The 22,981-nt window shown below is 37.0% G+C and overlaps 2 protein-coding genes across 5 annotated transcripts in view; one reads left to right on the top strand and one right to left on the bottom strand.

Moving 5' to 3' along the window:
• The window catches only part of WWP1 (WW domain containing E3 ubiquitin protein ligase 1), a 61,290-nt gene extending 53,295 nt beyond the window's left edge, over nucleotides 1-7,995 (top strand). For both annotated transcript variants that reach the window (XM_084306796.1, XM_084306797.1), the window contains exons 20-24: nucleotides 992-1,112; nucleotides 2,663-2,767; nucleotides 4,035-4,131; nucleotides 4,470-4,542; nucleotides 5,997-7,995. In XM_084306796.1, the coding sequence (XP_084162922.1) occupies nucleotides 992-1,112; nucleotides 2,663-2,767; nucleotides 4,035-4,131; nucleotides 4,470-4,542; nucleotides 5,997-6,096 (496 nt within the window). In that variant the 3' untranslated portion in view covers nucleotides 6,097-7,995. The remainder of the gene's footprint in view (nucleotides 1-991; nucleotides 1,113-2,662; nucleotides 2,768-4,034; nucleotides 4,132-4,469; nucleotides 4,543-5,996) is intronic.
• On the bottom strand, nucleotides 2,781-22,978 carry RMDN1 (regulator of microtubule dynamics 1). 3 transcript variants are annotated; one of them, XM_084306800.1, is made up of 10 exons: nucleotides 22,771-22,978; nucleotides 22,488-22,599; nucleotides 20,426-20,513; nucleotides 18,969-19,128; nucleotides 18,230-18,319; nucleotides 17,477-17,532; nucleotides 15,376-15,463; nucleotides 14,232-14,262; nucleotides 12,014-12,147; nucleotides 2,781-2,918 (listed from the first exon to the last, which is right to left on the bottom strand). In XM_084306800.1, exons 1-10 carry the CDS (start codon nucleotides 22,900-22,902, stop codon nucleotides 2,865-2,867), a joined length of 945 nt encoding a protein of 314 aa, XP_084162926.1. In that variant the 5' UTR covers nucleotides 22,903-22,978; the 3' UTR covers nucleotides 2,781-2,864. The 3 variants fall into 3 exon arrangements, with proteins under 3 accessions (XP_084162926.1, XP_084162927.1, XP_084162925.1); XM_084306801.1 differs by lacking the exon at nucleotides 2,781-2,918 and adding an exon at nucleotides 8,138-10,013; XM_084306799.1 differs by lacking the exon at nucleotides 2,781-2,918 and adding an exon at nucleotides 10,028-11,898.
• Between the last annotated feature and the right edge of the window lie 3 nt (nucleotides 22,979-22,981).

Here is a 22,981-nt window from a genome sequence, read left to right on the forward strand (position 1 = left end):
ATCCAGATAAAGGGAAGATGTATTTGACAGATGATTTCAAAATTGTTTAGTACTTGGCTGTCACTGTGATAATTGAAATTCAGAATCATGAATAATGTGGTGAGACTTAAACTATTTTTTCTTTGTTTTATTGTACTGCTCTTTCCTGCTTCCCTCCTAATCCTTATGATTGCCCTTTTTGTGAACCTGTATTTCTGATCCAGCTATTCAGAGTGATCTCAAAAGCACGTGTATCCTCTTCTGTGATACAGCATATGTTCCATGCTGCACATACAGTTCCCACTTTAAATTAGCAGTCTTTAGCTTTGCAGTGAAATAGTTTCTGCAGTATGCATATTTACTATATTTACTGCCACTTTTTTTTTTTTCAATATTCAGAAATGGCTTGACCATTGTAGTAGGAACTTAAAAAAAATACGTTACCTCTTCCTTCCTCTGAGTCTTAGCATGAATCAGATGTTCAGAGTAGAAAAAGACTGTTTCTTGTTGAAGCCTGAAATAATCTTACGCTGGAAGTACTGGACAACTGTAGCTAGAAGTATTGTAAGCAGCAGTATTTCTTACTGTTCTGACTACACAAATATTTTAAATTGGTGGAAATTGTTCTTTTCTTCTTTTGAAACTCTAGGACTATGAGCTTTTTAAGCTAAAGCAATTTTTTCCAATAACAAATCATAATGCCCTAGTACCATCTTTGTCATGAAAAGACTGCTCAATTTAGATGAATAAAAGGTTTATAATAATTTCATTTTTTTAAACTGGAACAGTAACTTAAATACCTCCTGCTATTGTTACCGTCATTTGTGTTTGAAGATTTTAATAGTATGATTATGCCAAGTCCTTTATAGTCTATGGAATCATGCAGTGTAAGAAAGTAAAATTTGAGGGAATTTTACCTCACTGGACCACATACATAATCATGCATGTTTGAACTCCTTTGTATTGAGTGCTAACTGATGTTTAATTTATATTTGTTTTTCTTCCATCCCAGGCTAATGGCTGAGTGGCGGTTTTCTCGGGGAGTTAGAGAACAAACCAAAGCTTTTCTTGATGGTTTTAATGAAGTTGTTCCTCTACAGTGGCTCCATTACTTTGATGAAAAGGAGCTGGAGGTGAGGCTTTCTGTTCAACATTTTTACATTTTGCAAAGGTAATACATATGTAATGACTATGTGGATAGGCCAACTTGAATCTCTCATCTGTGTCATACTACATTTGAGAGCTTGTGGAACACGGAGAATTTAATGGGAGAGGTGTGGGGGTAAATCACAATGGCAAGCCAGTAAGTATCTCTATTGCATCTGTGTTTCGTGTCGTCCTATAGATGTGAATTTTAGATTACATCTTCAGTTTTGAATTGTGTTTTGCAAAATTCTGTGGAAGGAACACAATATGAGATCACAGACTGATCAGTTAGTTTCAGAAAATTTCTCTTTAGTAAATTTCTCTTTAGTAAATGAGTAGAATTGCCTTTTAACAGTTGGTACAGGAATTGATTCTGGTGTATGTTGGTTTCTCAGTTTCACACACATAATCATGTACATAATCAGGACACTCAGGACTGAAAGCTGTAGCAACGAACAAGGTTCAATATTAAATTTTCTAGATCTTCAGTATATAACCTAAGGCCTAATAACAAGTATAAGTTGCATGCACCATGTTTAATTAACCTCTGCCTGACCTTTGCTCTCACTGTTGGGGTTGTGGTTTGGAGCAAGGACAAAAGGTTTTGGAGTGATAGGCTTATTTATTTCTGAGAGATCAGCCAAAGTTGCCTGTATGTAATAAGCAGTGTTCTGAAAGTTTAAGTTAAATGTGAGTATTCCCTAAAAAAGGGCTTAGATCTATCTTATATTAGTTATCTTACTGTTCAGTTTTTAGGAGGCTTTGTTGTTAGCATGTTCAGCTTTTATTGCCTCTATTGCTGAATATTTTGCAAACTTGGCCTTCACAGTGTATTTTATCTTTACTAGCAGTAGCAGCAATGTTATCATCATCATCATCTTGGAATATGAGGCAAGGTTTTAATGGAAAAGATAATATCTTTCTTAATATAAAACTTCCTTTCATGGAAAAGGTTGTATCTTCTATTACTGAATTATTAGTCAGATGAAACTACGCAGGCTTTTAGGCCACTGAAGAACATAAACAATTTTGGAGTTCTGTAAACTTAAGATAATCTGATTGTAGCATAAAATGGAAAAAGAAAAAAAAAAAAAAAAAAAAAAAGCCAGACATACAATGATAGACTGGCTTGCTTGCATTAGAAGGGACTTTAAAGATCATTCTGTTGCAATCCCTTGCCAGGACACCAACCACCAGACCAGGTTGCTCACAGCCCCATCCAACCTGGCCTTAAAGGCTTCCAGGGATGGGGCATCCACAGCTACTGTGGGCAACCTGTTCCAGAGCCTCACCACCCTCTGAGTGAAGAATTTCCTCCTAACGTTAAAGCTAACTCTCTCCTCCTTTAGTTTAAAATTGTTCCCCCTTGTCCTATCATTATCTGCCTGAGTAAAAAAATTGCTCTCCATCTTTTTTATAAGCCCCCAGTCCTTTGTTTGGAACAAGAACCTCCATTTTTGTTAGCATTTCTCATACAATATACAAAATAAAATTGTAATTTATGTGTATAGATAGGTATACTAATTCTGTTTTCTAGGTTATGCTCTGTGGTATGCAAGAGGTTGATTTAGCAGACTGGCAAAGGAACACTGTTTATCGTCATTATACAAGGAACAGCAAGCAGATCATATGGTTCTGGCAGGTATATTGATCAGTAAAATTTCTTTGGGGTTTTGTTCTATTTTCTTACACAAATGACACACGGAGCGGAAGGATGACATCTCTCTGAAGTCTCGCTCTTACTTCTTTTTTCCTTTTCTTGAGAAGGAAAGGAGGAATTCTTGGGGAGCATACTGTAGGGTGGGAAATGGCAGAGAGATACCTTCATCATATGTGGATAGCTGAATCAAATACTTTTTTTTTTTTTTTAATCTATCTTGTCCTTCTTACTGCTATATTACAATTGAGCTTTTTTGCATTGTTAGCAGTGATACGTACCTTCTAATGTCCTTCTCTGTATTACATCTGTACATCTGAAATGCCACATATTATTTATGATTATTGTCATATTGTGCCAGTCTAGTACTGACTGAGTATAACTCACATCTTAATGGAGTTGGCCAAGAATTAGTTCCAGAAAAAAGAAACAAATAAAAAAAAAAAAACAACAGGCTCCCTCCCAGTTGTTATGAATTTCCCTTAAGAGAAGTCACAAGGGGGCATTTCCCATCTCATGATAAATCATGATTTTAGAGATGCTTTTGACAAAGTTACTGTAAAAAATGATGCAAATCAATTACTTCCTATCTTATCTGCATGATCAGAAACATAAGATCTAAGGATTTCTCAGAAAAAAATAATTAAGATTCTTTCAGTAATAAGCTTCTTAATCAGAAGTTCAAGCAACTTGAATATGGTTTCAGCGTTGACACAGCACAAATACTCATTTTCTTATCCGTGTTTTTGAGTAAAAATCCTAGCTGTATTGATCCCCCCTCTCATATCGAGATAGTTTCCCCTCTTTCCTTCCTCTTCAGCTTCCCAATAAATTTCTGTACAAAGTGTTATAGTTGTTAAGGATGGTGTTCTTTCTCATTGAGACTGTCACATGCAGGGAATACTTAAAAGTCTTGAACTACCCAGAGTCCATGACTAGGCTATTGCCATGTTTAATCAAAATGGCAGTAATCCTCATATAAAGTATTAGCATGTTTTATATTTTAGTGTAGAATAAAATAGATTCTTATTTGCTGATAGTTGGTGCCAGCATTCATGTTGTAACAGTCAGTAGTGCATATAATCTGAAATCTGTCTTCTTCCCCACCTTCAGTTTGTTGAAATCAAGAAAGCTGAACTGTTCTCAAGGTGTCTTTTAAAATGGAATTATACATTTTCTATGATCTTGTAGATTTTTTTTTCTCCAGCTATGTCCAAGATTTTTATTAAGTAATTTGAATCTCTATGCCTAGTTTGTAAAAGAGACAGACAACGAGGTTCGCATGCGACTTCTGCAGTTTGTCACTGGCACTTGTCGATTACCTCTGGGTGGATTTGCTGAACTTATGGGTAAGTGAAAGAAGACCAAAATTTTATACCGTTATTGTTTCATTTGCAAATGAATCATGCTCTAAGTGTACAGATGCCAAGAACTTCATGTACATTAGCTTGATTCTAGAAGGGCTTTTTATATCAGAAATCCCGTTTAATAACTTATAAATGATTAGGGAAACTAGCCTATTTCTGTTAGCTGAGCATTCACATTCATGTGACAATAAGCTCTGTCTGTTCTATCTGAATTGTCTTATGTATCATATATCATATGATCATATATATCATATATATCATATATATATCATGTGTACTATTTTAAAGGAACAGCTTGTTCTTTTAATCCTCTTTTCTAGGAAGTAATGGTCCTCAGAAATTCTGCATTGAAAAAGTTGGTAAGGAAACCTGGTTACCAAGAAGTCACACTTGGTAAGTTCTTACACGTAAACTTTCTCTACCCTTTAGTGATTCTCTATGCTGGTCTTGCATTTACCAAATCAAATGAAATCTAATTTGAATCTGTTATTTATCTCCAGCTTCAGCTTCTTTGATTGCTCTGACATGCCAGCATTGCAAACTCTCCTGGTTCCCTTACTCTTACATTTTGCTACTGCATTGTACGCTGTTTGTCACTCTCAGATCTATCAGAAGTCGAATGTCCTTCTTGTATAGAACTGTGAGGTGTTTCTTCATTTTAAATAATATTAAATAATCAAAAAAAAAAAAAAAGTCATGCGGTTATCAGGTATATGCAGTTATCAGAGATGCTTTTTAACATTATAAAAGGTCAACATATGGTCATGGGAGAAAGTAGTGTGAAAGAAATCACAGCGAATGTTCAAGGCTGTGATGCAAACCAAGAATGAGTTACCTTGCTGAGTTGCTCGTTACAGATCTCACTCCCTTTTCCTGCTAGGCTTCAGACTATTATCTTGACTGTTACTCCAAACTGGTACAGTGATTGCTTTCCCATATATACTGTGTGCAAATGAAACAGACCTTTTTTTGGCAACCCTGTGATAGTAGAATCACAGAATCATTCAGGTTGGAAAAGACCTCTAAGATGACCTTGTCCAACCTTTAACTTAGTACTGACAAGTCCACCACTAAGCCATGCTACTAAGTTCTACATCTACATGTTTCTTGAAGACCTCCAGGGATGGTGACTCTTATTCCAATGCTGTGCAATTCTTTCAGTAAAGAAATTTATCCTAATATCCAACCTAGGTGACAGTGATATACCATCACTACCTAAAGTATGGTGGTGAGTATTCCCCATACTTTTAAAGTGCTGCATGGAATCCTCTTCTATCATTTCCTCCATTTTTTTTTTTTTTTTTAAAGTGGTGTATGTGGAAGTTAAGCATTCCTCTTTGTCCAAGATAACTTTGGATAAGACACAGAATGAAACAGAATTGAACAGAATTGTGGCAGAAGCCTTTTGGAGCAAAGCTTAAGGAAGAAATAAAACCTATTTCTAGGCAGGTGCAGGAAGGAAAAGACTTTGTCATTTTTCAGGCTTCTGCTGGAATTTGGAAATGTAGCAAATTAGGATGATGTTAAATTTCATGGTGAACATTCACCTGAGTATTATAGTTCTCTGTATCTTGAACTTTTAGTCTTCAAAGTATGTTTTTTTTTTTTTTTTTTTTTTTTTAACTGATGTGATATCAGCCTTTTGTTTCTTGAAGTACTGCTCTAAAACTTTGTTATTACTGTTCACAGAAATGTCATGGTACTGAAATTGCACTGATTGACACTTCTTAATTTCTAATTGTTAGATCAGAACATTTTAGCTTCTATTGTAGCAGTCAATTGCTGTAGTGTTCTATGTGGGATTTAGATAAACTTAACACAGTTCTTTTTTTTTTTCTCCTTCTCAGTTTTAATCGTTTGGATTTGCCACCCTATAAAAGCTATGAACAACTGAAAGAGAAGCTGCTCTTCGCCATTGAAGAAACAGAGGGATTTGGTCAAGAGTAGAAGTGGCTTCTAGTCTAAAAGGAGATCTTACATATTAAAAGGCCCAGCCAACTAAAATTGCACACTTAATTGTATATAAGCTTTTTGTTCTGTACAGTGATCTTTCTGGAACTCTAAAAGTATAATTGTTCTCCGTTCTTCCACAAAGATATGCAAAACAGTTCAGCCTTTTCTACTTTTATTTATTGCCCTTCCAAAAGACCAGAAAAATCCCTCATAAATTTTGAAAGCAGACAAGAGACTTATTTAAAATATATATTAAAAATATAAATATATATACTAATAAGCTCTAGTTTTATAGAGCTTTAAGTGTATGAAAAGTTGCAGCCATTTAAAAGGGCCTGGATTTGCTTTATCTTGGCTTTATTATTTAGAAAAAATGTTTAAACTGCTCTGTGTTCTCTCTTAAGAAACATCTCCAAGTTTGTTTTATTGCATGGCTGTTCTAAAAGGTGTTAAAGGCTTAGGCCAAACGTATCCTAAATATGTAGAAAGATGCTGCTGGTATTTGAGATGACAGAATACGATGTTCTGTCAGTTTAATTTTTTTAAATACGTAAATAGCTGATATATCCCTCTCTACTACACTGATGTAGCCAAGGTCATGAATAAAGCCTTTATTACTTGCACAAGAGTCATGTACAATAAGTTGAATGTGATTTAATGTTGAAATTAATTGGTGCCACTGTTCTGACTTATTGTAGGAGCTGAACAGAATATTTTAATTCATTTGAGCAGCATTGAAGTTTGTTTACATATTACCTTGGGTTATTACCACGAGGATATTAGGTAATCTTCAAAGAAAAAGTTAATAATAAAAGAGAAACTATTACACATTCTCTCCTTGGTCTGGTGTCTTACAGGTGCGTGGGTTTTTTTTGTTTTTTTTTTTTACTTTTCAATCTGTATCCTTTTCACAACTTCAGAGTATATTAATGTAAACTGAGATGTAAGGGTCTATGAAAGGTAATGTGAACTTTGCTGCTTTCTATGCTCATGTTCAGTTTCAGTTATTGGATCTAGTAAACCCAAATAAAATAAAGTTATATAAGCTTTGCACAGATAAAAGTATTTGAAAGTATTAAATAGTCTTATTCCTCTTAAGTTCCTGTAGAAATTCAGATGTACCTGAATTACGTATGTCTAAAACCTGTCATTCTTTTATGTAGACCAAGTTTCTCCTAAGTACACAGTAATAAAAACTGATTTTTTTTGGTGTTGAGGGCATTTGCTGAACTGCAAAGATACTTAAAAAAAAGTTACCACACTTTATTCATGTGAATGATATTAAATGCTACTTTTTAGCAAACTGTGCTTCCTTACTATAGAGTAAAAATGTTTAAAATTACCATTTGTATTATGCTTTAATATTAACTGTAAATTCCATTACATTTAACTTATACAGAATTTTGTACACACATGAAAATGATTTCTTAGACTATGATTAAAAACATTTCTGTAACATATCATATTGCACTGTTAAAAGTGTACATGCAGGAAAAAAAAAAGCTATATCTGTTTATCTGTTCTTATATCTTTCCAATACAGCAACTAAATTCTGCCAAAATTTTATTTTTCTACATATCAGATTCTCCTGAGGCTTTGTATCCAAATGCACAGTTTGCTGTGTAGCTGTTACCTGTACGGAACCTTGATAGCAGCGGTACTGCAAGTGGCCCAACAGACTGCTAGCTTGCGTTAACTTCCCATAAGAGGTTCGATAACTGCCATTTGAAAGTTTTTCATACTACACCAAATATCTTCTGCAAAGCCATTTTCATAAATATATCATTAATTTCAAGTGTAAATCCACCTAAATTATGGTTTATGCTGGTTAGAATGGAGGAAGCTTTAAAAAATAAAAGTCAAAGGCAGGGCAACAGAACAGTGTGGCTCGCCTAAAAGACAGTTAAGAGGGCTAAATGTCATACAGTTGAACTTTATGAATTTGCACTAATGAATGACTTGGTAACCCACTACCAACTGCTGAACTTTGTGAATCTGTGAGTAAGCAAATAATAATAATAAAAAAGACAGCACATCACAAGAATGTAGTTGCTTTATTGTTTTGGTAACTTCAGCTGTCTCGTGACTGTAAATTTTTCCTGTGGGTAACAGTGAGCAAGGAAAAAATAAAACCCTGTGTCCTTCTCTACATGATCTACTAGTTTGGTTCAAAGACTCACTACAAACATGGTTCAAGAGGCAAAAGAACATGAAGAACAATCTATGTACTCATGCATGTGTATGCAATTAACTTGGATATCCAGAGCTCAGTGTTCCAGTAATACTGCATTGCTACTTCTTTCCCATCTGTGTTGCCCGTAGTTAGCTGTGCTTAGGGCAGGGATAAAGGGATGGCTGAAGAGCGGGCAAGCAGCAAAGGCTTTAGGTATGCAAATAATTTCAGTGTCCAAGAATCTCTCTAAAGCACTGTGCATCATCCATCCCCAGATTTTGAAATACCTGTTACTTCATGTTGATGCTCTAATAGAAAAGTAGGAATTATTTTTCTATATTGGAGAAAATCATCCTCTAAGTAGTTTCATCCCCTGAAACTAGAATTAGAATATTAAATTAGTCAGTTATAAAAAGCCACAACTAAGAGAGTCATTAGCTTGGCTTGTTAGCTGAAGCAATTTATGCCCTTCATGTTCCTCCTATAGATCCTTTTCTTATTAAAACACTAGGTATTTATAGTTAATTTGTTCTAGATTGTTAGACTTTCCACAGGCAATATCCTGCACTATTGAGTTGTGTGTTTTTTCATTTGTATGGTCCTAACCTGTTATCCTAGGTTAATTTCTTCTTCTGGATAAAGTTCACGCTAAAATTATAGCATGAACAAGAAGTTTATCTTTCTCTCTACAAATAAACAACTCCTTACACAGAATCACACAGAATCACAGAATTTCTAGGTTGGAAGAGACCTCAAGATCATCGAGTCCAACCTCTGACCTAACGCTAACAGTCCCCACTAAACCATATCCCTAAGCTCTACATCTAAACGTCTTTTGAAGACTTCCAGGGATGGTGACTCCACCACTTCCCTGGGCAGCCTGTTCCAATGCCTCACAACCCTTTCAGTAAAGAAGTTCTTCCTAACATCTAACCTAAAATTCCCCTGGCGCAACTTAATGGTCTTCAAAACTATAGTTCCCAGCCCTTCTGTATTGGGAAGATGCATTCCTCTTGTTGTCAGAGTCTGGGGCATGTTGTGTTTATGTCCAGCCAGTGTTGGCCACTGAATTTTCAGAATTCACACTCTCTCAAAATGTAGACAAATATTCATATTTAATAGAACTTTTTTCCCTGCAACTGCTACAGTCAATCATAAATGGATTTTTAAGTTTTCCCTGCTTCACAAAACCACAGCACTTCTTGCAAAGTCAAATATCAGCATTTCAATGTATTGGTATTGCAGCTGCTTGTGTAGAAGAATCTGTAATGAACCTTAATCAGAAAACTGTATCCGTATCTAATAATGTTAGCATATGATGTTATTACTCTTGACAGCTATTTCACTATACAGAAGAATGCTCTAGAAAAAAAAATCAGTGGCCTTAAAATTGTGTCATGGTCCTGTATCTCCTTTCCTTAAAAGTTATGCCAGTCCCTAACTTGCAGCTGAAGTGTAAAAACTTGCTTCCCCCCATATACCCTGCTTTTGACCTTGAAGACCTTTATTCACACATTTATTCTCACATAAGTAAACAATCACATAATAAAACAATTTCCCAGTTGACAATTTAATTGAAACAATCAGAGGAAACAGCAAGTTTAGGCTATATATTAACAGCTTCAAATGAGTAATAGTAGTATTTAAGGTCTTTTCCCTATGCCGTTTACACCTGAGGTACTGAATTCCCAGTATCTTGTTATATAGAATTAAGCAACTCCAAAGCTTCTTTCTGTACCTGAAATACATAAGTATAACAATACAGTGTAGTTACAGGCTTTTCTAGCAGAATTTGTCATGCAAGCGTCTGAACATTTCACCACAGTTCTGTAGATTTGTTACTGTCCTAAGACTAGTAAGTTTCCTTCCCCTATTGAAGAAGCTCTGCATTTTTAACATGAATGGTAATAAAACGTCTTCACACAGTCCCTTCAGTGTAATTAACATAAGTGTTAATTATAACAGTAAGTTTATTTGGGTTGAATACAGCAGATGAGCTCTTGATTTGCTGCAGTCTTAGCATGTACTGAGTTATCCTATTCCTGGCCATAACCAACCAACCAACCTGGAGTTTTCAGAACTCTGAATGGCAGCTAAAGAAGTGTGAAAAGTATCTTAATCTAGGAACTCTGGGTAAAGTCTAATAAATTTTGAAGTTGATTGTAAACATCAGTGTTAAATAAAGAATAAAAAACCTCTGGCCCTCACAGAGCAAGCAATTCAGGCAATGCAAGCCAGATATTATGGAGAGTCAGAGATAAGAAAAGCCCAGAGTACTGACTTATGCTGACCTCTGTCATACACAGAAACAAGAATTCCAAGTTCTTTGCCCAGGCCACTTTTCTTCTTTCTGGACTACACTGTCTAGTTCCCACGTTTGTGACACCTGTGATTTTTGCATTTTACACAACGACCCACAGAATGCAGAGAATACAACCTTAATTTAGCAGCTGTGCAGCGTTTTAGGAGATAGATAAGGAAACAGATCTTTGCACCAGGTGAGCAGATGAGTAGTTTAACAAGTTGGCTATGGCACAGAAACCACTACTGGCTCTTTTTGTCTGGCTTCTGAAGGCAGGAAAGCTTTTGTCATCATTGGTTTCACGTCTGCCTCCAGACACCAATTTGTTTGGCAACTGCTAAGTATGGAACAGTTTCATACAGACCTGAGACCACTACACCTTTAGGCTATTGAGCTCCTATAAAAACTGCAGAAAAATGGAAGAACCTTTATTCATTTCTACTGAAAGATATTGCTGAAGGAACTCACTCCTTCTGGGAGAAACAGTTTGAACCTCACTGGAGAATCCACAGAGGAGGAAAAGCTTGAGCAGTGTTTCTTCTGAGGTGTGAAATGCAAAATCCTTCCCAAGTATTTCTTACAGCTAGGACATTCAGAACATGACAGCACATTTACACATTTTCTGTAACAGTTAAAGCATGATCTCACAGTGCAGCTTTATGCAAAATGACTTTTAGGTCAATCAACCATAAGAAAAATTAGTCCTGATGCTAACGGAATTACTTGCTCACCGAAGACATCTGCAATTTCTGTGGTTTACATTGAATACAGCGCTAGGTCTGCACAAGGCTAACAAACTACCCTCCTGCAAGCACACTATATATATAAGTAGGCAGCCAGTACCTACCTGTCCAAACTAGGATCCTGAGCAGTTCAAAAGGGTAATTAAGTGTCTATTTATTGCCTGCTAGCACTGGAGATTTGCTGTCAGAGACATTGCTTCCATTTGACTCAATTAATGCACTCTGAATCTTTCCCTGTACTGTCAAGCTTTACAGATCTAGCATGTTTCTGATGCATCCATGCTTTTCTCTTCCTCCTGCTCATGATTCCATTAAGGGGGTGTTTTTTAGCTCTTCCAAAATGTGATTTCCAACTGTCCAGTTTTAGGCCTATGAAAAGTGACTCTGTGCTCACGCAGACTGAGTTTAGCTCAGGTGCCTGCCTTAACCTGAGCAACACAGTTAAGAATGGGTGGCTATTAGCACCACAAAAACATTTTGAAGAAGAAAGAACAGTTCTTTATTAACAGAACATTCCAACCACTGTATCCAGAGGCAGTCACCAAGATACTAGATTTTTTTGGTGTCTGGGTGTGATCCTGGAATATAGAGCAAATCGTAGTTAGGCATCTGAGGTAACCATTCCATTGCCGTGATGTGACTGACATGTTGGTTACTGTGTGTGGTTGCATTATTCAATCCTTAGCTTCTTACCTGTTTGTCCTCTTCGGTATGTGCAGGATAATCCTTTGCTTTGCTTAACCACAGAAGAGCCATCTTTTTATTGTTTAACTTCAAATATGCCTTCCCCAAAAAGAGCAAATTTTTGCTGTAGAAATTTGGGTCAGCTGCATAGAGACAGAAGAAAAGCTTTGAATGGTAACAAGCAGCATACTGTCAAAGCCATGATATAATGCCATTCCTTTAAATACTTATTTCAGAAAAGACTAATAGTTTTTGGCTTTAGAACAGATGGAACCCAATGTAAAACAACTCTGCTTTCTAAAATTTGGTCTCCTATAGTAATGTTAGCTAGCAGCTTATTAATTAATATGCTAAATGAAACTAGATTCCTCACAATGAGCATACACAAAGCGTATGCATAAGAAACAGCTTTGCTTTGCAATTTTCAAATTTGCAATTTCTTCTTCTGGACCTAGTAGATGCAACAGGCAATGAAACCAGCTTAGAAAGTATAGGCAAGGAAATATACAGGCACATTTCCTAGCTTTAGACCACGTACATACAGATCATTTTAGTGTATCTTTTGCTACCCAGGAAGAGAACTTAAAATTGTTTGTACCCAAGTTTAACTTTTCCTCTTTTAAGGAGAGATTTAAGAAGATGCTTTTATAAAACATACTTTGCCCATCAACCTTTATTAAAGACCAGTCTTGTGTACTGTTAACACCCATTACAGCACAAGCTTCCTCTGCATTTGGATCTAAGGTCAGGATGCAAAATGCTGACAACCATTTTTTGTGCATTTTGTGCAATAATAAAGTACACAAAGGCAGGTAAATTCCTCTCCCTGAGGAAAAAGTGTAGTTTGGTAAAAATGACAGAGACTGACAGCAGCAATCCTGCCTGCTCCTCTCTCTTCTTCTAGCAGGTGGACCCACTCTGTAGAATATATTAACTTCAATAATAAGCTCTAGCTTTGCCTGTGATTAGCATACTACTCTATTAAAAAAGAAAAATGGAATGATTTCACATGTACATACTATGTGAATATCCAAGCATAAGCTATAATGATACTTTCAGAAATACTGCAAAACTTGCCAGATTTTTTAGTCACTGTCTATTATTCTGTCCTTACAGTTCAAATTCCAGCAAGCAAAATTCATAGCTGCACAAAATAATACAGAGCTTGGACCACTAATATCAATCAAGTAAAAAAAAAAAAGTCAAATATTGGTAAATATATTGCCCTGCAATAGTACATTCCAGATGAATCCCTTGGGGAAATTTAAGTTGTTACTAATAGGGTAAAAAATAAAAATAATATTTTTTTTTTTTTTAAAGTATGACAAAAGAAATAAAAAAGAAAAAAGATATACTCACAGAATGACTGAGGTTAGAAGGGACCTCTGGAGGTCATCTGGTCCAACTCCTTCTCAAATATGGACACCTAGAGCCCCAGACCATTGTCCAGGTGGCTTCTGAAGGTCTCCCAGGAGGGAGACTGTACTACCTCACTAGGCAACCTGTGCCATGCTCAGTCATCCACCTGCACAGTAATTAAAGTGTTGCCTGATGTTTAGATTGAAACCTTTGTTCCAGTTTGTGCCTATTCTTTCTTGCCCTGGCACTGGGCACCACTGCAAAAAGCCTGGCTCTGTCTTCATTTCACCCTGCCTTCTGTATTTACAGACATTGATGAGATCGGATCCCCTTTGAACATCCCCAGGTTGTTCGACCCTAGGATCCTCCAGGTCCTTGATCAAGATCTCAGTGGCCCTCTCCTCTGGACTCTCTCCAGTATGCCCATGTCTCTCTTGCAGTGCAGTGCCAAAGGCTGAGCACAGAAGGGATCACGTCTCCCTCAACCTGCAGGCTGACAGCACTTTATCAGACACCACCCCAATAAGCAGCCTTCTGAGTGGAGAGGGCACGTCACTGACTCAAAAGTAGTAATTTTTAGCACTCTTCCCTGACCGGGAATCGAACCCGGGCCGCGGCGGTGAGAGCGCCGAATCCTAACCACTAGACCACCAGGGAGCGCGATAAGGGTGTTTTCCGTGCTGATAATAAGCGTGTGACACACTCTGAGCTTCTCTGAGATGCCTTCTGGCCTAACAGTCCAGTCACCTACCACAAAAGCTGGTAAGTTTATCACAGGCTATTCAGATAATTCCTGAAGCTAGAGGTTTATGCACGACAACCTGCAGTACATGACAGCATTCTACCTACAAAAAGCTACAAGAATTACCTTCCTCTGCCATGTGGAAGTAACGCAGAGCCTGCAAAAGAGAAGGTTGTCTTCTTTAAAATGGACCATGGTAAACTGAACACAGCAGTCAAGCTAAAGTACTATGCATGCTCAACACAGCTGAAGGACACCTATATCCTCCTAGCCATCATTTTATTTCTGTTAACTTAGCATGTTACAGATTGTTCTCATTCAATGTACAAACAGATTCAGCCTCTTTACCACAAACCTACTCATTCAGCTATCTGCCTGCCTCTATCAGTGTTTATTATTCCACTATAGGTATAGTACCTCCTGTTTGTCCCTAGCAAGTTTGATGGCATATTTCCAACTTGTCAAAACCATTTCTAATTTCATTTCTACCTTCCAGTGTATCCACAGTCCCTCCAAGCCAGTTCTCATGTATAAATTTAATAGTGAAGTTTTATCATACTTTCAAATACTTCAGAGAGGACTGAGTCCCACAGAACACCGGGCAGTATCTTCCTAATTGAAGATAAACCTTTATGAAATACACACACATTTTTCAACTAGTTTCACATACTGCACCTCAGAAACTTCACTTATCTCTTCCTAATGTTACCAGCTGGAGGGAAAATACTATCAGAGAATTTAAAGTGTGCATGTATCTACAAAGCAGTTTTTGTATTGAAACTGCACAAGTCTTATCAGTATGGCTCAACTACAGACTCTGGGACAAGGCTGCTTCTTTAGCTGCTTTAAGCGCTCTACACAACTTGATAGCGGGATTGGTAAAATTCTGCAGTATTTGAAATCCGAGCTGACACGCTGTATTCTTCCAAAAGTGATTTTCAGCAAAAGTTCAAAGCTTGACATTTCATTAAAAAGTTTTCTCTTTTTCAAACAGAACTTTAACTGCTTTTTGTGTTAACAGCAAGCAACCTTCTGCAATTACTTTCTAGTGACTCACTCACCCCTCACAACTTAAAAGAACAAAAGATTTTGGGCCAGGATTGTTGTTCTAATAGAAAACAAAGATTACAATGGCTGCCAGAGGATGAGAAAAAAGATATTTGTTAGTAAGTAATAAATCGAGCTGTTACATTTTGCATTTATATTAGTAGAAGTATAGCAACAGTTCTGCAGGGGAAATAATAATCTAGGAAACATATTCGTCTTGTACCTCTTGATAAGTGGAAGTTGGAGGTGTTGCAAATAGCATTGCAGCTATTTTTCGTTGGTACCATGGCATTTCAGCAAAGGAGTAACACCTGGAGCAAAAGGAAACATTGATTAACACCGTTCACCTTTCTCCTTGAACGAACATTCTCAGACCTTGGATATCGTAACTGGTTGTTGCCAAGAGTCACAACACCCACAGTCACGCTGCAAGTTCTATAAGCAAGTTCTTAAAACTCCACAACACAATTGCAAGGTGTTTGCAATTGCTGCAAAGTTTGGCTAAAGAGGTTTTGGTGTGTCTTCTACTGGGAATTTTTATTACATTAGGCTGGAGACAGTTATTAAACATGAAACAGCTTTTCAGCTTGTAGTATTTTAACAATTAATGAGCATTTTATATTGTTCTGAAATATAAACAATACAGCACAACTGAGTAATATCACTGCCTTACCTCAACATTACCTTGTTTTTCCTCAATTATTAATACACAAAAGCAGATGTGCAGCACATTCCTGAAAGACTCTGATCTATAAGAATGAAAATAAGCCTAAGAATCAAACTACTGTGTTCTAGGCTATGCCATTCTACTGTTTTCCTACCTACTGAATAATAAAGGTTATTAGTCACCTATCTCAGAGCCAGTGAAAGGATTAAATATTTACATATTTCAAATACGTAGAACATTCTAGGTCTAATATTAAACAGCACTATTCACTTTTATTACTCTCACACAGTGATGATAAAAATGCTTTATTCACTGCATAAAACAGAACACGCAGGAGGAAGTGAAAGATTAATGAGTAGAGATATGGAGGTGTTTGGGGGCAAGGTGAGGAACAGGGCATGGAAAACAAACTACGTTGAAAGTTTGCCATCAGACATGCCTTATCAGAATTGCCAATAAGACAGGTTCAGTCCAGTAAATACTAGGAAAAGAAATGAGAATCATACTCAAGAATTGACTAATATGAAATTCCAGTTTCAGATGAAGATGCTCTGGGGCTCAGTAATGAATATATGTCATCATACAACATCGGGAAATTTTAGTACCCAAAACAATAACAATCCTCAAATTTCTTATCTTTCTGTTTTTCCTTAGAAACAATGTTTAAAGTACCTTTCCAGAACAGGCTTCCTATCACAATAGTGACACTAAGGCTCATTCAGTTGGGAGTATACACATCTGCCTAAACATCTGGACTATTGCTGGGGTTAGGTCCTGTGGGAATAAGTAACACTGAGATACTGAAAATTTGAAATAAGACTTCTGATATTCAGCAGTCCAGAAAAGGCACAGAAAAAGTAGCTGTGATTTTTTAGGATTTCTTTACAAATCCTTTGCCTTTATTTTCAATCTCTCAGGCTCGTAGTAGAGATTTCCCGTAAAACATCTAGCAGAGACCAAAGCCTCTATACGTTATATAACCAGAAATGTTATCTGGAATCTCTCAATAACAAGTAAAAGATACTGTGTTCAACCAACTTGCTTCCACAGAAAATGCTGTTAGTATGAAAAGATGTATTTCCAGTCCTTTGCCTGCATTGTAACAGTAAGTCTTAGTACAAATTTAAATGAGCAGTAAATTCAATGTCAAAGATTTTGATAATGCACATGCAGTCATAAGCTGCATTTACTTCAATGTAACTTTTAAAATACAGTATCATAACAGATAATAGAGGAAGTATTTTATGAACAGGTATCACATTTGATTGCTTTTCATGATACACAGACTCTTAAGTTGCAGCCATCAGTGAAATTCAATGTAGGTTCAGTGTTGAATTTTGTCTCCATTCACACTAGTCAGAACAAAATGACTTGTGTGTTATGGAGATAAAGGTCTGGAAAACAAGTTTGTAATAGTTCAATACAGAGGAAACAAAGAAATTCAACGAATAAGTATTTTTTCATCTTTTTCAAATGTGTGAGAATTAACAGCCAGATGCTTTCAAGGCATGACCTCCTGTGCCATTCAATAGGTTCCCATGTTTGAATCAACTAATTACAAGCCACTGAATTATTCTAAGCATTTCTGCAATTCATACAGTCCACTTCTATTCTAGCATTTCTCTTTACCATGTGTTTTGTTTAAAATGCACCTTACCAAATGCCCATAAGATGAATTGACGTTGCATCTTTTGGATTCAGTTCAATGGCTCTCTAGTGCAGGGGAGAAAAAACAAACAAACAAACAAAACAAAGATGTAAAAGTTTATTCTGTTGCATTCGGCTTAAAATACATTAAACAACTAAGAAACATGTTGACTTGTTCTATTACTAATTAAACTACATTAACTGTGTGTAAAGTTTCAGGGACACAGTACTTATTCAGTGCACAACTGAATCTGCTCACCTCCAAAAAATTGAAGACACTGACAGATTTCTAAGCGCTCATGGTTAACAGGTCAGTAAGAGTTTCACATGAGACTTGACGTGTTCAGATTCTGATATAATTTCTGGTGATACAAAGTTAGTCAGCAGTCCTTTATCTTCTCCAGTACTTGTCCTTTAGTGGTACACAATCCACACTTACAAGGATGGCCACACACCCATTCTCAATAGCACAGCTATACTTTATCTAGTCCTAAGGGACAGCAAAAGCACTTCAGCTATTTCAGGACTCTCTTCTATAGAGACTTAGTTTACAGCAGGAGTTAATTTGTATCCCTTTTTGCTTTGGAATCCCAGACTGTCACAATAACCCCCAAAATCAAATTGTCACCAGGAGATTTGAACAGCAGTACATTTGCAAGTTTTCATCACCAGCCAGTTCATAGCTCTCAAAAAATCTATGTATTGGACACATTACGGCTATCATATGCAAAGAAAAAAACAACCAAACAACCATTTACATTACCTGAAAATGCTCTTTGATAACAAAGGCATTTGCAATTTTAACCTTGATTCCTTCGTAATCACCAACATCGCTGATACAAATGGCATACCACTGTAATTCAAAGTAAAAAATAAAACATTTAATAAAGCACTATATTACTAGTAAATTAAAACAAACAAACAAACAAAAAAACATACAGAACAGCCACCACCCCCACCAAGCAAAAAGTATTTGTTATGAACAGTTGTAACAGCGTCAGAGCAACCTGCTAATCTGCACAGATAAGGGAATCGGTGTCCACCTCTTATCTGAGATGCCAACACAATTGACTATACTTCGTTACCTCTCTGCCTGAGAGAAACAGCAAAAAAAATAGTGGAATGAAGCCAGAGCCTAAAGTCTTTCAAATGAAACTCTATAGAGCTACAACTGCACACAGAGACAGCATGCTGGATGTGTGGCACGAGGAGATCAACTGTAATCTGTGTGATCTGTCACCTGTTCCCACAGTCCTGCACACATTAAACCAATTTCTGTTTCCTGCGTACAGGAAATTTAGCTGCAAAAGTCTGACTATGATCTTAGAAACAAATCAGTGAGAATTAGAAGCAAAAGAGTGAAAATTAGAGAATCATGCATTCTTAACTGAAAAATTAAATTACGCTGAAGTTTGCTGAAACAGCACAATGACATTTGTTCCAGTTTCCACTAGCAGAAATCAAGGAACAAGATTTCAGTTGAGTTATTTTGCTTGGCTCACCTTGTGCGCTGCAAAATTTGATTCATTTTTTTCAAGTGCCTTTTTTGCATACTCAAGGGCTTCATACACCAGTTGTCTTTTCTCCTCTGCAGAAGTACTACTTAGTTGAGCTAAATCTCGTGATGCTCTTGCCAGCCGCCACAGTAACTCTGCATCCTCACTAGTTATGAACAGAAACACAAACGTTTTAAAGTAACAATGGCAACAAAGCTAGTAAAGGTCTCTGATCAGTCTTTCAATATACATCTCAAAGGGGTGACAATATCATCTGCCGTTCTACGCTATATACAACTTCAGGGTAACAAACAACAAATGAAAACCTGCCATTTTACGCTGTCTGATGATACCTGTCTGAAATGCATTTCAGAGGTTTTTGCTGTCCGGTCATAAAACATTCCACTCCCATTTAAACAACCAGAAACCAAAAATATTAGAAAACATACCTGAGTCACTGCTAGACTCAGAATACCCATCAAAGCCGGTTTTCTTTTCTGGAGTCAAACTGAGTTATGCTCACAGCATAGCACAGTCCTGCTGTCATTAATGAAGTAACACAGAACTAGCAGGCTAATTTTTCAGCCACATCACAAGAATGTTAAGTACAGCTACAGGGGATCATTACTTCTCACAGAGTAAGCAGCACTGTTATACACTTAGGAGCAAGATTACAGTTTGCTTATGGCACCATGTCCCTTGCAGGCCAGGACCTTCCTTTAACTTCCCAGCCTTTGTACGTGTACCTCTGTCAAGAACCAAAAAGCAAAAACAAAAAAAAGAAAGCAAGCCATCCAAAAACAACTGAATAGTTAACTTCCTCCAGAAGTGTTCTAGGCCTTGTTCTAGTGCCTTGTTTCCAAAGGAAAGGACTCTTAATTTATCTATGCATTTTCTGCTTTTTCCTTAAGCAGCCTGTTTGTTTCAACTCACTTATCTGAAATGTTTTGTGTAGTTAAGACATAACTACATGAGTAATAAACTTTTTCTGTTCGGACTCAAATTCTAACAGGAAATAAATGAAAACAGAAAGAAAGAACAGCTGGTAAGCAATGTAAAAAAATATCAAAAATTGTCAATGCCTAAATTCTAGATACTGTGGTCATTACAGTAATGTGTAGACATGCTGTGACTTTTCCGATGCATATGTATATTTTTAAGAATTATTAAAGTACTAAACCAAACAAACCTAAAACCTCCCTGCAGGAATGAAAACCTTAAATGTTAACCCTCCGCTTCTACAGCTGCAATCTGCTAAAAATCAGTACTTTTGTCATTCATTTTTCCATGGGGAAGAAAAAGATCAAGAATCCTTTCCTACTTAAATAAAGATGAAAGTAAGGTTCTCCAGCATACCACAACAAGAATATTAGTTGAAAACTGGTATAAAAGAACACATTGAAAAACAAAATAAAACAAAACACCAACAAACTAATATGTAGATATTCAATTCAGTCAAGTACCTATTTTTATGCTGAACCAGCAACCGATACAGCTTTTCAGTTTCTCCACTCCCGTACAGGTAGTCTGCTTGCTCTATAACTTCTGCCACTAAAAAAAGAATGAGAATCGTGGAAACAGAAAAACAAATTGTATGTAATTAGGATATTAGGGTATAAACAAAATGTTTCAGAGCAAGTCAGTCTAACTGAAACACAAAGAACAAGTTACTTAATTTTTAGGCCATCGTTCTAAACAACTTTCATGCATGGCAGACTCAGATTAAGCTACTCATAATGAACAAGTAGGAAGAGATACAGTGCTGAATACGTGCCTCTCTCATTGAACTGGGGAGTGGGCTTCAGCAACAAAGCATCCTGTGGATGCTTAATGTATTTAACATTCAAAAACGTCTTTCTTAAAGCATCAGACACCGGAAGCAATTTGTTTTCTTTGCAAAAATATCCAGAAAAGGATAATGAAGAACCTTCACTAGTATATGTATGGAATTTAAATGTAATAATCTTAAAAAATACAAAAAAAAAAAATTGTTAAATTATTCTTGGTTCTTAATACAGTTCCATAGTCTTGCCAAAGACAACCACAGATTAAGTATGGTTCATTACCTTACCAAGCCAAAATGAAACATCGATCAAAGATTTTTCTGACTAAAGCTCTTCAAAGTTGAAAAAATCAATGTTGGCATTTTATCAATTTATAAGCTAAATATTCGATGTACTTAGAGCATTTAAATTCTTCTAGAGAATATTTTAAAACTCTGACGACAGAAAAGGAGGAATATGATTTCCACAACTGGATGAATATAAGGTAGTAATATAAAATATATGTATATAATACACAAAACAGTATTCCACAGTCATATGAAAAAATTCACAATACAGGATTCTAGCATGAGAATAGACAGAATTAGGAGGAAAAAAAAAAAAAGCAAATTGAAGGAGGTAGATCATTCTGTTGAAGTATACAAAGGTGTAACAGCAAAACTTTGAGTTTAGTCTTCTACCAACATTAAAACATGAAAAAATGACACTAAGTAAAATGTCCCACCAAATTTCATTTAGAATTTGCAGCTACACGATCATCTCTTTATTGCTACTCCTTGGTCTGTGATGAAACTTTTATGTGAAAACATAAGCTCAATCCACGCTTCGTAAAAATTACATTTATAAACTTTATTTTTCAAGTTATCTACTGAACATGGTAGTCATATTTCACGACAACAGTTTTATTTATAAAAGAAAAAAGCACTGAAGACTACTAAATACAAGTCTTATGTTCAGATTTAAAAGCTCCTAGAATATAAATCACTGAAGATTAGAACATTCTGGATAACTTTTTAACCTTGTCATCTCTAAATGCCTTCTATCAACAATTTCAAAGCTACAATAATGGTCTACATGGACTTTGGATTTAAGTGTCTAAGATAAGCCTCATAGTACATATGCAGCATTAAAGTAACCTCAGCGAATTACGTTTGCTTCCTGAGACATCCTGAACAGCACTGTCAGTACTGTCCTGTCTAATAACTGAACGCTCAGAATTCAAAGTTCTGAACAAATTACTAGCTAGGTGTTCTATGTAAATTATAAGACTTTTATTTCTTTTTAGTGTAGCAAAAACATGGGATATTTCTCATTTTTATTTGAAACACAATCTCAGTGCTACTTGACTACATTAAATGAGAACTCCACGGCGTTCATATAGAAAATCTCAATTAACTAGAATTCCAGAAATTGATCAGAGTTTGGTCTGCCTTCCCAAGTGAATCTTAACCCTTCTCAGCGAGTTACTTAAAGCCTGGGTGACAAACTAGGTGTCACACACCTTGTGCATTGATCTCATCCTGTCTACGTCACCAGATGAGATTTGGTTTCAGTGACAATAAATTCCTAATTAAACTGTTACCATGCTTTAAAGCCCTGAACTAATTCAAAACCCTATCAGTGAAACGTCCTGCACACAGCCCAAGTGGAGAACCTCAAAGACATTACACCATTTTCCTATATAATCCTGGCAGTAAAAACCTTATGCTTCACATTAGAACAACCCATTTGAGAACATTACCTTTGAAGCTTGCATGAACCTCAGCAAAGCCAGAAACCAGCTTGGAAGCTTCATAAACCAAGAAGGACCCCGCTGAGAGCGCAACCCCCCTTTTAGGGCTTTTTCTAAGCACCTGCACGGGACCATAAAACGTGCGTTAATCAACGTCGTTACTCTGAATTACTATTTTTGCTCATCTCTGGCACGACGGTTTTATTTCCTATTCACAGCCCACACCCTCCCCGCCAGCTGGGGGTGTCCCGGGGAGGACGAGGACAGGCAGGACCCGCTGCCCCCCAGCTACCTGGCTCCGGCCGAGCCGTCCCCGGCCCCGCGGGCCGCCTGTGGCGACCCCCGCCCGCCCTAGCAGCGTGCGGGCGGAGACGCGGCCGAGGGGCCGCAGCAGCAGCGCCGCCATGACCGCGGCCGCCGCCATTTCGCACCTCCGCCGGCGGGGGCGGTGCTGGCGGCGGGGCCGGCCGGGGAGAGACGAGGCCGAGGCCGGCCCGTTCCGT

This window comes from Netta rufina (assembly GCF_964035555.1).
Source record: "Netta rufina genome assembly, chromosome: 2".
In the NCBI taxonomy this organism is placed as follows: domain Eukaryota; kingdom Metazoa; phylum Chordata; class Aves; order Anseriformes; family Anatidae; genus Netta; species Netta rufina.

Bases quoted from the DNA above. Each gene is read 5' to 3' on its own strand.
- RMDN1 (XM_084306799.1), bottom strand. From the start codon at position 22,902: ATGGCGGCGGCCGCGGTCATGGCGGCGCTGCTGCTGCGGCCCCTCGGC. The intron at 14,263-15,375 runs GTACAAGACGAA...TCTCTTTTGCAG, and splicing joins CAACTTCCACTTATCAAGAG to GCTCTGCGTTACTTCCACAT. The intron at 11,899-12,013 runs GTAAGAAGCTAA...TCTATATTCCAG, and splicing joins ATACCGAAGAGGACAAACAG to GATCACACCCAGACACCAAA.